The sequence below is a fragment of the Pogoniulus pusillus genome, chromosome 23, assembly GCF_015220805.1.
Source record: "Pogoniulus pusillus isolate bPogPus1 chromosome 23, bPogPus1.pri, whole genome shotgun sequence".
Classification (NCBI taxonomy): domain Eukaryota; kingdom Metazoa; phylum Chordata; class Aves; order Piciformes; family Lybiidae; genus Pogoniulus; species Pogoniulus pusillus.
Genome location: NC_087286.1, coordinates 390,190 through 408,072, shown reverse-complemented (window position 1 = coordinate 408,072; position 17,883 = coordinate 390,190). Strand labels below are relative to the sequence as shown.

The window sequence follows — 17,883 nt, the reverse complement described above, 5'->3', positions numbered from 1 at the left end:
GTTCTTGGGCACTGGAACCCCTGGACATATGAATGTGGTGCTGGGGGACATGGTTTAGTGGTAGTGGCTTAGCAGTAATGATGGGACTGAGCTCTAGGTGAGTGGTTGGACTCAATGATCTCCAGAGTCTCTTCTGGCCTCAACAGTCCTATGATTCTATGATTCAAATTTTCACAAGGTAAAGACTGGAAATCTTGCTGGTTTTAAACAGCCTGGAATAACTCAGGAAGCAGGAAAAATGAAATTGTTAACACAACTAAGGACAAGCAATGAGCAGCCTTTGTTAGTTTACAGCTGCAGAGTGGAATATGATGAGTTTCTGCTATTCACCTGGTAAAGGCCTCCTAGCCTGCACCCACAGCTTTTAAATTGTGTCAAATGCCTTTAGACTCTTCTTCAAACAGCTAAGAGAAAAAATGGGTTGGGAAAGCAATGCTTAGAATACTCTTTTGGAGTGTATCAAATCCAGAAGCAGAGCTTCAAGGCATAAGAAGAGGCCATGAAGATCCCTTTTGTTTGACACTGCTTGTTTGAGTGTTTTCTTGAGAGGTAGTGAAGAGACAGGAACCTCAGTGCTGATCCTCCAGGTTCTGGAAATGATGCACTGAGCATCTCTTATCAAGGGCCACCAAAATGCCTCCAGGTTTAATAGAGAGCATGTGTCAAATGCAGTGGACAGAAAGCACAGGACTTGTCTGCTCTCTAACACGGCTGCCACTAGCCTTTTGTTTCAGAATAACAATTGCCTAGATGAAATCTCTCTTTCAAAGAGCCTTTGAGTGATACGAATAGGAACAATATCAAAAGGCAACCAATGGATACACAAACTACCCAGCTGCAAATGGGAAATGTTCAGCTGGGTTAGAATTTGGAGGGATTTTTGTTCTTCAATACTGTAGAGAACTAAGGCAATGAATGGGCATTTCTTCTCCTCAGCAATCTTTACCCTGCCTCCCTGATGGGAATAGGGCCCCTTAATAGGAGATACTTAAAGGCCAAATTTAAGCCATAGCAGGGCCCTTGAACTCTTCTGGAGACATGAATGTCATGCTCTGCTATAATGAAATGAGCAGCTTCTGCTTTTAGTTCACTTTGCTGCTTTATTTCATCCTGCATGACCTTCCTCTGCCCATTAGCAATGTTGTGTGCACCTAAACAGGGACTGCAGTATTTCTGATGGCCCCTGAGAGTCTCCCGTTGAAGTGAGTTGTCCACGATTGCTCATCTTCCTAGATCACATGCACTCAGCTCAGAATGGATTCAGAAGTGACCTTGCCGTAAATAATGCATGCAGCTCTGCCCTGCCAGCTCTTACAGGCTCTCGGAAGCAAGCAGCAGTGCTGCTTACAGAAACGGCTTTCTGCTTTCCTAGCGAAATCCATGCGCATAAACCAGCATAAATAAGGAGGGGTAGAGAAGGCAGCAGGCAGTCTTCTATTAACAGAGGAAATAATGTTTGTTTCTTGGAGGGGTTATTTACAGACACATCTGAAAACATTCAATTTGCACAAAGGACAGCCTGACATGTTACCTTTTGATGCATCCAAGGAGACGTAATTAGCTGAGAAGCCCTCAGAGGCAAGGGTCTGATCGATCACCAAGAACAATATCATTGTGTTGCCACCACTGGTGAGAGATGGTGGAACTGATCTTCCACAGTACCTGCAGCAAAAAGATGCCCCACACTGAATGGCAGTACTCTAAGAAGCCTCTGTATTACTGGAACAGGATTCAGCTCTTTTTCTGAGGAGTCTGGACAGGATCTCCCCTGAGGCTTACACAGTTCGCAGCCCTCTATGCGGGATCAGGTACAAATCACAGAATCACAGAATGTCAGGGGCTGGAAAGGACCTCAAAAGCTCATCCAGTCAGAGCAGGATCACCTATACCAGATTACACAGGAACACATCCAAGCGGGTTTGGAATATTTCCAGAGAGGGAGACTTCACAACCCCCCTGGGCAGCCTGCTCCAGGGTTCTGCCACCCTCACAGGCAAAAAATTCCTCCTCATGTTTCCATGAAACTTCCAATGCATCAACTTCCACCCAGTGCCCCTTGTCCTGGATGTGGTAAAACCATCGCAGAAAAGGTTTATCAAATTGTCAAATTCTTACTGAAGTGATTCTGTGCTGCGCCTACAACATACTCTGTTCTTTCGTAGGAGTCAGAGTGGCTGGCCAAAGACTAAGGTTGCAAAATGCTCTCCATTATGGGAGTCATTTGCTCCTCATTTTCCAGAATATTGCCATGCCAGACAACTGCTTTACAGCCTGCAGTTGCAGATGGACACTGCTCCTAAGTACTTTAGATGTTCTTGAATAATATTAGATATTCTTGAATTCTAGGGTGGCAAGAAAACCAAACTGGAAAAAAAGGAGGAAAAAGAAAATATTCTTTCCTAAGAGAAAATCAGACATAAAGGAGAAAGTGGATAGAAAATCCTACCAAATAGAGCTTTGGGGTTAGCTTTTGCTGAGATTCAAATTTGTAATTTCTTTCACTTCTGCAAGTGTTTCAAATCATGACTTTTCCTGGGCACAGATCTATATGAATGCTTTTGAGCTTATTTCCCATATATCAAAATGTTCATGAAGCTGGCCAATGCCAATGCTGTCCTTAAGAAGAGCTGTCCTTTCGGCACAAGTTAGTTTCTGCCAGTATCATATTTATTAAATGTGCTTCTCATTACATGGGTACAGAAAGCAAACTCCCTTTACTATCCCAGGCAGAGAAGGAGCTGATGTTGTTTCTGTCATACAGAGAAATCACAGAATCACATAATGGTCTAGGTTGGAAGTGAGCTCAAAGCTCATCCAGTTCCATAGGCAGGGACACCTCTCACTAGAACAGGTTGCTCAAGGTATCATCCAACCTGGCCTTGAACACCTACAGGGAGGTTGTGGAGCACAGATTCCGTGCAACCTGTGCCAGTGTCTCACTACCCTCACTGCAAAGAACTTCTTCCTAACATCCAGTTTCAATCTCTCCTCTGCCACTTAAAACCCATTCCTCCTCATCCCGTCATGACAAGACCTTGTCAGTAGTCCTTCCCCAGCCCTTCTGTAGCTCACTTCGAATCTGAGCAGGCAAACTGCACACTGGGACCTAGACAACAGTGCTCACTCTGCAGGCCCATGGCCATACTCACCTTCCCAGCTGCTGCAGAGCGCTGTTGTCATATATTTCAAGATAATCCTTGCTGCAGCTGTAATCAAAGGGCAGGTTGAATGAAGTGAAGGTCAGATGGATGAGGTGGCCAGGCTGAATGTTGATAACCCAAGTACAGTTCACCCCATGTGGGTAGGCATCTGGGTGACCAGGACTTGTAATGGTTCCTTCTGGCTCAGTGAGAGTCTCTCCACATACTGCTGAGACATAAAACATGAGGTGAAATGATGGATTTGTGGAAAAGGCACTTTTTAAATGGTTTACTTTTCTTTCTGAAGTGTTACAGTCTCCTTTCCCTCTATGCATACCACAAAGTAACCAGTTAGGATTTATCTGCCAACACATACCTTTGTAAAACTTGATGGCAAACTGTTTTCAGGGTCCAGAAAAATATGTTAAGTCCCCACACTCTACAAAGAAAACCACAAAAATATCCTTACCTATATCTGCTGGCCAGTACTCAGCTCTGAATCCAAGGTTGGTAAGAGAGGAAGCTCTGAACTTTATGTAGAGGTTGTTCCATGTAGATTGCACTCTAGATGGTACAGCTGTACTACAGTATTTCTCCAGAAGAGGAGAGTCTGTGTCGGGGCCATCTCTGACCTGAAGAGCAATGCATTTAAATATCCCACAAGAGTTTCTTTGGTGTTAATCTTGAAGCACAAATGAAACCGTAAGAACCAAAAGACATCCTTGATAAGTCACAGCCTTCAGCACAGATTCTGCTGCAGGCATATACAGTGACTGCCAGAGCAGCAACCTCCCATCGAAAGCCTGACAGAGAAGAGCTGAAATCTGACATCTTCAGTATTGACACATAAACCTCCAAACCCAGCTCTGATTGTCAGAACGCTCATGCCATCTTTGGAGAGCCAAGGAAAGGTTTGGGGTCCCACTAGGAACTGCTGTAAGACTTGCTTACCTGGATGGGTAAGAGAAGGAATGCACAGATTAGAATCTACCTACTACTCACAGTGCAGCTGCAGTGTTCTTTACCTCCACATAGTCCGAGTCACAAGTGGTTGCATTTCGAATGTCAAAGCCGATGAAGTTAAGAATCACCACTTTGCCAGCTGGCTGGGAGATGATCCACTCACAGGTCCATGGGTGAGGGGACATTCTGGGGTAGTAAGGTGAATGGATAGTTCCTGCTCCAGACAAGGAGCCTCCACATGCTGCCAAGAGACACCAGGAATCAATACTTGTGATAAAGGGTTTCAAGGAATGTATAATATGATGTCTACCAAATACTACTATGAAATTAGAAGAAGAATACCCCTAAACCCCTGTTGCTTACAGCTTCTGCTGCAGACCATCTAGGTAGCAGTGAGTATGGATTTGAAGGAGCATATTGCTGTACGTGTAGCCTGAACATGTACATACAGAAGACCAGTCTAACTGTGCCCATGAAAACTAATGGATTGGGCTCTTTTGCTACACAGACACAGATACATTTGTTGGTGATTAAGAACTAAAAGATAGGAAGAGTGAAAGTCAAAAGATTTAGGCAGAATTACAGCTGTATCATCTCTGGTACGATGGCAGTAAGTGAGTTGCCATTAATGGAAGCATTTCCAAGCATGCTCGGAGTGCCTATGACAGACCTGCCACAGGCATCATCTCAGTGTTTCTAAAAGGACCAATAAACAAATTGATTCTATTTTCCCCTTTACTGTCCTTTGAAGTTTGTCTCACACCCATTATACGGATAATATAGCAGGGAAATGACTAAAGGAGTCCAAATCACAGATCAGTTCTCTATGAAAGTTGCCAGTTCCTCTTACCAACTTGATAAACAGCCCTGAAGCTGGCCCTTTGCACAGAGGCATCAGTCTTGAACTTGATCCAGACACTGTTGCTTGTGGAAGTGATTGGAGACATGAGTATGCTGTGACAGAATCTGTCAATAAGAGGAGACATCTCACTGTCACCATCTCGAACCTAGTCATGGAAAAGACAAGGGAGTTGTCAGATGACGAAAGTGTTTGGATCTGCTGCCAGAGAAGACAGTAACTTCACAAGAGTTGCCACAAAACAAAAGCATTAACTACTGCGTTTATTTGTAAGGGGGGCAAAGCTTCATCACAGTAATTGGCAGACGCAGACGAGCCCAAAGGCTAGATCAGATGATCGGCACAGAAGACACACAATGCACTGCCGCAAGGCATTAGGATGACATAGATCTGCTCTGTGAAGCACAGCTTCAGCACAGTTTGGGTCTGTGCTTCTGAAAGTGACACCCTCGCTATGAAAGAGGCAGGTAAGGTGCTGTGACATTGTGGCCAGCACTAAAATCTGCTGGGGACAAAACAGTGTATTGGTGATTTCCTTGCTGTGGTCAGGAAGTCTCTAGTAATGGCTCCCCAGCAGATGGCTTCCCGACAGGAGACATGGGGAGCACGCTGACAGCTGCCCTTACTCGCTCTGAAGGCTCCAGCACCTGACCATGACAACAAAGTTGTACCAGGGAATCACTTCCAGCATTGCCCTTCTGCACTGCCACTCTACCGAGCTGGTTCTCTTGCTAACATGCTTTCCCAGCAGTTGATTATCAACCCTGATTATCAAAAGGACTAGACAGGAAAGAGGTCTTTGCATCGCCAAACCCCAGGCCTTGAACCCACAGCCCAGGAGTAAGAAGGGGCATAGCCAGAGGACCAGGCAGAGCTCTGCTGTAGCCAAGAAGCTCTGAATGCCCTCTGAGGTGCCTATCTCATTCCAAAAGGGATGCCAACAAACCGAGGAGGAAAAAAATCTTGTCCTCTGCTATTTGCCCAAACGAAAACCACACTTTTTTCTCCCAAAGACTGGACAAAACAAACCAGCTCTTTTCTGCTGTAGAAGGGGGGTGGTAGCTTATATCGCTGGAGCTGCTTTTTAAACACACCCATATGATGCCAACTCCAAAAAAAGTCTTCCCAGTAAAAATCACCAGCACAGGCAGGGACATCCAGCTGTCAGGGCCTTCCTCATCAGCTCTTCTCCCAGCTCGTTCTGCCGCAAGCCAGTGGCCTGACAGGCAGGCAGTGGCTGGCCTGTTTGCCTGGCTCTGGCAGTCTGCGGCTTGTGAGATCACTTTCTGACTGACAGCTGAGCTTAACGTGGCAGAGTCATCAGAGTCACTCTGGATTTACAGCAGAGCAGCTGAGATCAGAATTTGTGCTGGAATATTTAGAAAATCTGTGGTCAGCTAGGCAAGTTTTCAGAAGCAGCCTTCCTGGGAGTTTACATTTTCTCCTAAGCTGATTCTCCTTACATTTTTGGCTTATAAAGCTCAGTGAGTAGTGGTGAAACTGACAGGTTCTCTAAAGCATGCCCTTAGTATCTCCTGTTGGCAGGCAAAAGGATGGCAAGGAGAAGGAGCTGCTTTGGCTAACACCTGACCACTGCAGCACTGCCTCACAGTCTTTCTGAAATAATAAGTTCTGTTATTTCTAGCTTCTTACTGCAAATCCCTGGTCCCAGGCTGTTCCTTGCTCAGTAAAAGGCTAAACAGCCTTCCCTAGGCAAGTGCCTGTGAGCTGCGTCAGGACCCTGGGCAACGCTGCAAGTTTCCTGGTGTGGCCCGGGACGGGAACAGTCTGTGCCTGGGCGAAGCAACAAGCCGATTGTCAGAGGGACGTCTGAGCTAACTTAACCATCCAGCAGCCATCCTTCTAGCGGAGCTCTGTTATCAAACCCAGCGAGACAGCGGTTTAGGCAAGCATGTGTGGAACACCAGGCCTTGCTAGAAGAGCACAGCGCGGTGCTGGTGCTGACCGCCCCGAGCACAGCGCGGTACCGGTGCCCACTGTCCCGGTACAGCGCGGTGCCGGTGCTGACCGCCCCGAGCACAGCGCGGTGCCGGTGCCCACTGCCCTGAGCACAGCGCGGTACCGGTGCCCACTGCCCCGGTACAGCGCGGTGCCGGTGCCCACTGCCCCGGTACAGCGCGGTGCCGGTGCCCGCTGCCCCGGTACAGCGCGGTGCCGGTGCCCGCTGCCCCGAGCACAGCGCGGTACCGGTGCCCACTGCCCCGAGCACAGCGCGGTACCGGTGCCCACTGCCCCGGTACAGCGCGGTGCCGGTGCCCACTGCCCCGGTACAGCGCGGCAGGGCTGCTCTCTGCGCTGGGCAGGAGGGAGAGGACAGCAGCACGGGGAAACCGAATGGCTTACGAGCGGTCAGCAAGCAGCGAGGTAATGCCTTGCTGAACTAATACAAACTGATTGCGTTCGACAGAGCTGGTTTTGTTTCTGTGGCTGCTGTGAATTTCGCTGCTGTTCTGCCAGCCATTAGCGAGAGGAGCAGCAGGCCAGGCTAACAAAAGCTGTCTGCTTTCATTAAACACACTTCCCCTCTCCCTTCAGAAATTAATTACCCTTCACTCCAGCCAGGCTCTCCGAAGTGGAGCACAATAACATCGTTTACGAACAGATCAGCTGCATGGAGCTCGCAGGGGCCTGTGCCTCCCCTGGTCAAGAAGGGATGGAGCGCAGAGCTGCGCCGGCTGCCGCCCAGCCCAGCCCAGCCCTGCGCGGGGCCACGGCGCTCTCCCTCACTGCTGCAGCCAGGGGCTGGGCCCCGTTTGTCTCCTGGCTGCCTCTGCCTACCACGGTGCCTGCACACACAGCAGCACCAGCAGCGTTCCGTGCAGGATGAGGCATTTATGATGCTATGGAGGCACAACGGGCCAGGTACGGCAGCAGGTGCCTTGGGACATGGCAAACTGGGGCACAGAGCAGACAGCAGGGCCTGGCTGGCAGGAGAAGGGGCACAGGTCACCCACACAGGCATTGCTTGCCAGGTCCTGAGGGCAGCACGAGGACTCAATGGCCTAGCCTGGCCTCCTCTGGAGCCCCGCAGCCTGCCCACTGCCCAGGACCCCACGGCACCAGCCCCGGGCCATCAGCCCCTGCCCCAGCAGGGCTGCTCTCCAGCCCTCGGCAGGGCCAGCTCCCGGCCTGGCCTTGGCCCATCCCCAGCGGCAGATGCCTGGGGGGTGGGACCAGCCCTGCCTGCAGGGCCCTGCTCAGCACCGCGCCACGTCTCACCCAAAGACCCTGAAAGAAACGCAGACCTGGGCAAGTGTGGGATAAGCGTTGTTATCCCGAAGAGTAAAAAAGACAGCTGGCATAGGCAAAGGCACCACACAGGAGCCATTCGGACGAAAGGGGAAGGTCCACAGCAGTGAAGAAAGATCTAAGAGTGAAACCACTTTAGTGAACAAGACTAACCTCAAATGGCTTCTAGACAGCATCAACATTATTATCGTAGGAATATTTTCCATGCAGAAGCATTCTGATTACTGTTGTTTTTTCTATAGTAATTAGATTTAGACTAGTAATAATCCTTAGCTGATGCTTCTAAGCTTTCAGCTGTGCTGCCGGTGTAACTATGGCTATGCATGCTGTTATAGTAACTGTGCAAGTGCCCACGGCGTGCCTCATTTCCACACCAGAACAAGAGTTTCAACACGACACCGTGCCCCCAGAAAATGCTGCAGAGTGGCTGTGGAATGCTGCGGGTCCAAACTCCACTTAATCACATACAGCCAATTAAGAATAAGTTTTAAACTAAACAGACTTTCTTGTTATCTTATCTTTGCTTCATTACAAACATATAATTCTGCTCTTTTTGCTGCTCTGACTTTTGGACCCTTTTAAATTGGTATCTTTAGTTCTTTGAGTTCTGCAGTGGCCTGTGGGACAGAAATTGTGCAGCATGGTTCTGCACATGCCTGCAATCAACCTTCCATATCAACCTTCCATATCAAGACAAGTCACCTCAATGTAACTCGATGAACAACCAGGGTGACTCTCCAGCTCCACGTGGGTGAAGTTGAGGTGCACTTTTTCATCCTCTGGCTGCCTGATGACATAGATGCACTGTCGGTTGTTGATGTAAGGGTTAGGCCAGAAGGGCGACATGATAACCCCTTCGCTGCCCGTGTAATTTCCTCCACAACCTGGATCTGCTATATTAAGTTAAAAATAGATTAGTTGAGACATTCACAGGTATGGAAACTCTTTCAGCGTAGGTTGTGTCTGTACAATGGCTGCAAATCAAAGAGGCTTTCTGTAGTATCAATTAGCAAACGTTCATTACATCTATTTGTACGCTCTTGGCTGTAACTTGGGAACGTAACAGACCAACCTTTAATGCTGAATTTCACTTACCAGGAGATGTTGTGTAGAGGATGTGGAAGCCTTTATCAGTAATTAAGTCATCAGAATGAAATTTAATCCATGCATATGGCCCAGTGGTTTGGAGCGGGGGTGGAGATACAGAGCTACAGTATTTAGCAAGGACAGGATCTTGTGGACCAAGACCATCTCGAATCTAGACAAAACATACATGAACAGTGAGGATTATTAGATATGTGCCAACTGTTAGCAGTACTAACACTCTTTAAATTGTCTTGGGGACCCAGGAGGTATTTTAGATGGTGAGTGGAGGAGGAGCTCATAGGAAGTTTCCTCCAAACGTGTAGCAACCATGAAAGAGATCCACTAGTATTGCTCCTGGGAGAGTCATCAAGGGTTTTGTGAAAGGGAAAGCTAGCATCAGGAGCTCTACTATCCATCTGTTTTCCTGCATTGCACAATGTTGGAGAACACACTGCTCCAATCATCTTCACATCTCCATGGCTGGCTACTGCTCAATTCTGTAACCATTGCTTTGCACTTGAGAAAAACCCCTAAGCTCACACATGAACTCCTGGACTTTACTGTAATATGAATCTATTCATCTTAGATTCTTTTCCCCCAGTAGCTTTCTTTAGGCTAATTAATCCTCTGTGCATTACATCTGACAGAGTCTGGAGACTGCAGGTAGTAAGAAAAGGCTTCCTACCAGGTATTTGGCCCAAATCCCACCCCACCGCCTGTGTCTGAGTGTTCACTGATGGCTGGAATAAGCAAGCACAAAGGAACATTTCAATCCAGGATTTCATTTTCGAACAATCCACTTGGAAATGTCTTGGTTTGCAATAACATAGCCATAAAATGTTGTCATAACCCACAATTAAACCTTACCTCTAAATGGTCATAACTGCAATTTTCATGGTATTCTAGGCTGAGTGTGCCAAAAGCAAAGGTGATAAGGAGGCCAGGGCTGGTTGAGATGGTCCAGAGACAGTCTCTGTTTACAGGATAGTTACCAGGGTATCCTGGAGAGCTTATCGAGCCGTAAGTGCCTGTCAGCTCAGCGCCACACTCTAGCAGACAAGAAACACAGGAGAACAAGTCACATGAGGACTACTTATCAGGTCAGAGGGGGGATTCTGCTGCAAGCATCAGAGCTAGGTACTGCTATGGGATCCAGAGGGAATTAACAAACAGAGAGCAAGCCAAGCAGACCAGTAAGTTCCTGCTTTTTACAATGAATCCTGCAATCCAATGATAAAAGCGGCCCTTCAGGGATTGCCTGATTTGCACAGAGAGATTCTCGCTCAGTTGTGGTGGAAGTATCTGTAGGGCAATGACCAAAAGCCCTGTGTTTTGAGTTGGATTTACAAAACTGACCTGAACTTCTGTTCTGTGTTGTCTCCGTGCATGTGATTGTTCTAGCGTACATGAGAGAGAAAAGCTTCCCTACAGGAAAGACTGTTTTAGATCCCTGTAAGAAAAAAGCCCATTCCTCTCATCCTAACAGCTAAGGTTAACTTGCATCTTATACCTAAGGGATAGCTACTTTAGTCACATCTGTACCTGTCTCTTTTTTTTGGTTGTTTTTCCCCAAAACCCACCTGTTTGCACTTTTCACTATCCACACTCCTCAATTAGCAATTACTTAATCATGTCAATCTAAAGAAAACCATCACCACAAATCACATTAAAACCCTTTCAATAAATACTTCTGGAAATAAAAAAACCATTTCCCCTCTGAATTTCCTATACTTTTTGTACTCTTTAGTCCTTTCACAACCTGAATTTTCTGTGGTTTATGTTCTATGGTCATTTCAAGATCTGAACTTTCTATGTTTTATCTCTGTGGTGCTTTCAAGACCCAGTCCAGTGCCTCACTTTGCTTCTAGACAATACAAAGAACACTGAAGTGAGTTTGACATTGCACAAAATGGTAGCTCCAGAAATGCACTGCCAGACCTCCTGTAAGAATCACAGAGGATTGCAGAACAATCATATCAGTAAAGCTCACAGGTACTCGAAAACCAAAAAGCCAACAATCTGATGTGTTTGGAAAGCAGGCTTCAGCTCTTTAGCCTCTTGGGAGTTGCAACTGGCAGAAAGGGGCAGCTTGCCTAAGTAGCAGATCCCCCTGTGAGAAAAGAGAACTAATCAGAAGAACTCCTCCAGAGGCATGTGCTCTTTGGGAGATTCCTCACAGGGCATGGAAAGCAGCCTTAAAACCAGCAGAAGGTTATTCATGCAAAGGCCTACAGGTGGAGTTCAGATGTTTTAAAATTACGGGTGTGTCCAGAGTTCAGCCTGACTCCCTAGCAAAATGCTCCCTGATCCAAGAGACTGGCACAGACAGGAAGATGCTAAGCTACATCAAACTTACCAGGATCCCGAGATTCCCAGTGGGCAGTAAAGCGTCCAGCTGCAGCGGTGTGGCTGGAGTAGAACCAAAAGTACAGGAAGCTGTGGGTGCTGAGAAGCTCTGCAGGAGCTGAGGAACCACAGTATTTTCCCAGCATGTGCATCGAGGCTGAAGGCCCATCGTGGACTTGCAGGAAGCCAGAGTTACAGTCATTGCTTGCCTCCAGTTGGAAGAGTGAGAAAATGACGCGCAGGATCTAAGAGGGAGGAGAGAGATAAGGAATTCCTTGTTTTCAGCTGCTGGGACACTGCTGGAGCAGTAACTCTGCAGAGAGCAGATGGCTTTGTTCACGCAGCTGTGAGAAACTTTGGAGCCATTATGCCATTTCCTGAAAGGCTCCAGGACAGAAGAAGGTAGTACAGAATCTTAAGGGTCAAAAGAAAAGAGAAAGAATCTGGACAGGAAAGAGAATTATTTCTGAGAAGTACTAAGTGAGGTCATTTGCCTGTGTCTGTTGTGTGCATGAAGTATATATGGAAGCAATGTAAAAGGCTTGAAACATAGCCCAAAATACTGTATCCCAGGCTTTCAGGGCAGCTTTCTCATGATAGAATGAATGTTTCTCACCTTTGCTTAGTTTAAAGGTCTCTCGTGGGAATGAAAATGGAATCCTCTGGGTTTTGCACATGCAAAGTCAGTATCACATAGCCCACTTCAGATAGTTAGTGGCATACACAGCTCTATCTGTGTTCGGATTCCTTGCTGCTGGCCTTTAGCTCTGATGAAGACAGAAGTGGCTCTGGGACTTAGAGCTGAGGATATGTATAAACTCCTGGCAACCACTGCTTTATAAAACTATTGAATTCACTCCATGAGATGCCAAAACCAGACCAAATATTTTGATGCCAAGTAACAAGCCTCATGCTGAAGTGTCAAGTACCATATTTTGCAGCTCTAACACAGGTGGAATTCTTAGTTGAAGATCAGAATCACAACATACCCTCGAGTGAAGCATTTTAAAGTTAATACTTCATAAAAACATGTGATTATGATGCAAATGCACTGACAATATGGATTCAGCATTCCACAGTTCTGGCACTCAGGCACATGAAATTGTTTAAGGTTGGCTTACTCATGAGCCACCAGCGAAGCCCAGCAGAGCACAAGAGTGTTTCTCATGCAGCGCTTCACAGATCACACCCTAAGGCAATGTAAAACAGGACTCTTCTCTAGCTGTTGGAGGTGAACAAATTCTGACACCCAGCTGCACAGGAAAAACCTTGAGAACTTAACCCAGGCAAATCCTTAGGGTGAGGAGGCAACCTGCCACTACTTGAAGGTTACAAGGTAACCTGAAGGTACAGGGAGGTTGCAGAGTGTTCTTTTACTGAAACTGACTTTTCTTGAAAAGTAGAAGCTGAAAATCAGGACCCCCCCAACACAGGAAGGACATGGACCTGATGGAGAGGGTCCAGAGGAGGCCAGAGCAGCTCTGCTATGGGGACAAGCTGAGGGAGCTGAGGGTGTTCATCCTGGAGAAGAGAAGGCTTCAGGCAGACCTAAGAGCAACCTGCCAGTGCCTGAGGTGATTACAAGAGGACTGCAGAGAGACTGTTTGCAAAGGGCTGCAGGGACAGGCCGAGGGCAATGGCTGCAAACTACAGTAGAGCACATGGAGATTGGATGTGAGGAACAAGTCCTGCAGCAGTAGGCTGCTGGAACACTGCAACGGGTTGCCCAGGGAGGGGTTTGAGGCCCCATCCCTGGGGATATTCAAAGGGGAGCTCAACAGGGCTGTGGGCAACCTGCTGTAGTGGAGGATGGTGCTGCTGAGTGCAGAGAGTGTTGGACTGGATGACCTTCGGGGGTCCCTCCCAACCCAAACCATTCTATGATCTGGAACTTATCCTTTTAGAAAAACTATTCTGATTGGGCTGGATCCTGACATTGGAATATGCACCATGAAGATTTGCTCTGATGATCTGAGGGGTCCTGCAGAGTGAGGGTTTGTGTTATCCGAACGCTGTCTTACCTTGTTGGGATCGGTCTGAATAACCCAAGCACAGCTGATCTCACTGTTGTACTGCTGGCTGTTTGGGTTGTTGGGGTAGCTGAATGTCCCCGTGGAGCCTGTGAGATATCCCCCACAAACTGCAGAGAGAAAATTAAAGTGATTCATTGATGCTGTCACTCACTGTGCAGACTTAAACAAAACCTGACTTCCTTCCCTAGCTTTGGATTCCTAAGCATCCAAACCAAGCATGAGATACTTCTAGACAGGACTCTCTGAGTGTGCCTCTGATGTGGACTGGCAGCACAGAAAATGAGCAACATCACTCCCAGAGAGAAAGCCAGTTCCTGGAAAAAAAGAGCAAAGATTTTCATCTGGAATGTGTGGATACTGCCAAAAGATGTTGGTTCTGCCTGAGGAGTATGTCCCTGAACTAGCTTGTTTCCAGAAAGCATCCTTAGAATTGTCACCCAGAGCACACGTTTATTTAGAAGCTAACTTTACATAGAATTGTCCTTTTCAGATGTCTTCTTGTCCCATTTTTCTCCTTTATAGAATCAGAATCATAGAACCACACAGGTTGGAAGAGACCTCCAAGCTCATCCAGTACAACCTAGTACCCAGCCCTGTCCAATCAATCAGACCATGGCACTAAGTGCCCCAGCCAGGCTTGGCTTCAACACCTTCAGGGACAGTGACACCACCACCTCCCTGGACAGCCCATTCCAATGCCAATCATTCTCTCTGCCAACAACTTCCTCCTCACATCCAGCCTAGACCTCCCCTGGCACAACTTAAGGCTGTGTCCTTTTGTTCTGTCCCTGGTTGCCTGGCAACAGAGCCCAACCCCACCTGGCTACAGCCTCCCTGCGGGTAGCTGCAGACAGCAATGAGCTCTGCCCTGAGCCTCCTCTGCTGCAGGCTGCACATCCCCAGCTCCCTCAGCCTCTCCTCACAGGGCTGTGCTCCAGGGCCCTCCCCAGCCTTGCTGCCCTTCTCCAAACACCTTCCAGCACCTCAACATCTCTCTTGAATTGATGGGTTCAGAACTGGACACAGCACTCAAACCTGACACAGTGATGGTGTGAAGATATTTTCTCAGGCCTAGACAGTAATAAATAGTTTTGATGAGTCCAAATATTTGCCCTCTATGCATTTAAAAAAGAGACTGATCTCAGTCGTGCAAGTGAGATTCTGCTGAGTAAGCATTTCCCAGTGGCACTTGGTGTGCTGGTCACATACTCAAGGTGTGGCCTGAGCATTGCTGAGCACAGGGACAGAAAAACTTCCCTTGTCCTGCTGCCCACACTGCTCCTGAGCCAGCCCAGGATGCCATTGGCTCTGCTACCCACCTGGGCACACTGCTGGCTCATCTTCAGCTAGTCTCTGCCAGCACCCCCAGCTCCCTCTCTGCCTGGCTGCTCTCAGCCACTCTGTCCCCAGCCTGTAGTGCTGCTTGGGGTTGTTGTGGCCAAAGTGCAGAACCCTGCCCTTGGCCTTGTTCAGTCTCATCCATTGGCCTCTGTCCACCCATCCAGTCTGGCCAGGTGCCTCTGCAGGGCTCTCCTACCCTCCAACAGCTCCACAGCTGCTCCTAGCTTGGTGTCATCTGCAAACTTACTGATGCTGCACTCAATCCCCTCATCCAGATCATCAATAAGGATATTGAACAGGACTGGGCCCAGCACTGATCCCTGGGGCACACCACTGGTGCCAGCTGGATGTGGCACCATTCACCACCACTCTCTGGGCTCAGCCCTTCAGCCAGTTCTTGACCCATATCAGGGTGAATCTGTCCAAGCCAGGAGCTGCCAGCTTTGCCAGGAGCTTGTTGTGGCAGACAGTGTCAAAGGCTTTGCTGCAGTCCAGGCAGACTCCACCCACAGCCTGCCCTACATTCACCAGGCAGGAACCTGATCATAAAAGGAGATCAGGTTGGTGAGACAGGACCTGCCCTTCCTAAACCCATGCTGGCTGGGCCTGATCCCTTGGCCATCCTGTAGGTGCTGTGTGATGGCACTCAAGGTGACCTGTTCCATCACCTTGCCTGGCACTGAGGTCAGGCTGACAGGGCTGTAGTTTTCTGGCTCCTCCTTACCACCCTTCCTGTGAATGGGATCACATTGGCAGCTTCCAGTCTTTGGGGACCTCTCCAGTGAGCCAGGACTTGTTAAGTGATGGAGAGTGGCTTGGCCAGCTCAGGTGCCAGCTCTCTCAGCACCCTAGGATGGATCCCATCTGGTCCCATGGACTTGTGAGGATCCAAGTGGCTCAGCAGGTCCCTTTCTGCATCCTCCTGGATTACAGGGGGACTATACTGGTCCCTGGCTCCATCTGCCAGCTCAGGAGTCCAGTTGTCCTGGAGACAGCCTGTCCCAGTACTGAAGATTGAGCAAAGAAGGTGTTAAGCAACTCTGCCTTTTCCTCATCCTTTGTCACTATGTTCCCATCTCCATCTCATAAGGACTGGAGCTTGTCCTTGCCTCTTCTCTTGCCATTGATATAGAAACATTTTTTGTTCTCCTTACCAGCAGTGGCAGCCTAAGCTCCAAATGGGCTTTTGCCTCTCTCATTTTTTTCCTACAAGACCTAGCAACATCCTTGAACTCTTCTGGGACACCTCCCCTCTTTTCCAAAGGTGATACACTCTCTTCTTTATCTTTAATGCCTTCAGCAGCTCCCTGCCCATCCAGCCTGGCTGCCTCCCTCCTCGGCTCCTCTGCCGGCTCAATGGCACAGCTGCTCCTGTGCCTGCAGGAGTTCTCTCTTGAAGCTGCTCCTGCCTGCCTGGGCCCCTTTGTTTCTAAGGGCTCTTTCCCAAGGAACTTTCTGAGTTAGCTCCTTAAATAAGCCAAAGTCTGCCCTTGGGCAGTCCAGCGTGGAGGTTCTGTTGATCCCCTCCTGGTTTCACTCTATCATTTCATGGTCACTGGACCCCAGGCAGCCTCCAACCACCACATCCCCCACCAGCCCCTCTCTGTTTGTGAGCAGCAGGTCAAGCAGGGTTGCCCCCCTGGTAGGCTCTTGTAACAGCTGAAAGAAGAAGCTGTCCTCCACACACACCAGGAACCTTCTAGACTGCTCTTCTCTGCAATGTTAAAGTCCTAGCAGATGTCTGGCAGGTTAAAGTCACCCACAAGAACAAGGGCAGGTGATCTTCAGGCAGCCTCCAGCTGCTTAAAGAATAATCAATCAACCTCTTCTTGAGTGGTCTATAAGAGAGTCCTACCAGGATGTCAGCCTTGTTGGCCTTCCCTCTAATTCCTACCCACATGGGCTTAACCTGATCATCCTTAATCTCTACTTCCATGACGTCCAGAGCATTCCTAATGTATAAGGACACTCCTCCACCCCTGCTCCTTCGCCTGTGTCTCCCCACTGATTACAGCACTCCAGTTGCAAGTCATCCAGTTATATTTCTGGGCTTGATAATACCTCTTGTGGCATTCTGTGGTCTCTTCTGAGCCATTCAATGAACAGGACTTGAAACCAAAGTTGGTGCATTAGAGTTTCTCACTGGGTAAGAGTGGGATTTCTCTCCCTTCTAGTATGAATGGATAGAATCAAAGGGTTCCTCCACATGTGCTCAATAATACAATTTACTGGTTAGATATGTAAGGGAAATGGGAAGGAGCCTGAAGTAAACCTAAGCCAGAGAAGATTTCCCAGGGACTCAGTGGAAGTTTTACATTCTGATTCAGTAAGAAGTTCATCTGCTTTCCTCACAGCAACCTGCAGTAAGGATGAGCCATCCAAGAGACAGCTGCCACAGGGATGCTGGCTGGGATGCCATCCTGACCTTGTTTGGATGGAAAAATACCCCAGACAAACAGAACACTGGATATGAAGAAGAAACGTTAGAGGCAGGACCTTGCAGTCTGTAAAACCCAGAGTGCCTCTGCTCTTATGGCTACCATTTCTTCCACTACATTCCTCTTAGAAAACCTTTGCATCTCAACTGGAAATGCCAGCACCTCTCAACTCACGACAAAGGAAACAGTGCCCATGTTCTTCAGGGGTGACATCAGCAACAATTCTGTCACAGAAAGGGTTCTCAGGCACTGGCACAGGGTGCCCAGGCAGGTGGTGGAGCCACCACCCATGGAAGTGTTTAAAAGCTGTGTGGATGTGGTGCTGAGGGATGTGGTTTAGTGTCAGTGGTTAGCAGCAGTGGTAGGACTGTGAGCCCTGTGCAAATTGGATTTGGTGGTCTCAAAGG

At 48.2% G+C, this 17,883-nt stretch overlaps 1 protein-coding gene across 1 annotated transcript in view; it reads right to left on the bottom strand.

The window, feature by feature from the left end:
• Positions 1 to 17,883, bottom strand: part of CUBN (cubilin) — a 176,702-nt gene that overhangs the window by 138,655 nt on the left and 20,164 nt on the right. The window contains 10 exon segments of the mRNA XM_064162269.1: positions 1,532 to 1,662; positions 3,150 to 3,366; positions 3,610 to 3,772; positions 4,166 to 4,344; positions 4,954 to 5,110; positions 8,935 to 9,125; positions 9,328 to 9,490; positions 10,186 to 10,367; positions 11,675 to 11,909; positions 13,686 to 13,804. Of these exon segments, the coding sequence (XP_064018339.1) occupies positions 1,532 to 1,662; positions 3,150 to 3,366; positions 3,610 to 3,772; positions 4,166 to 4,344; positions 4,954 to 5,110; positions 8,935 to 9,125; positions 9,328 to 9,490; positions 10,186 to 10,367; positions 11,675 to 11,909; positions 13,686 to 13,804 (1,737 nt within the window).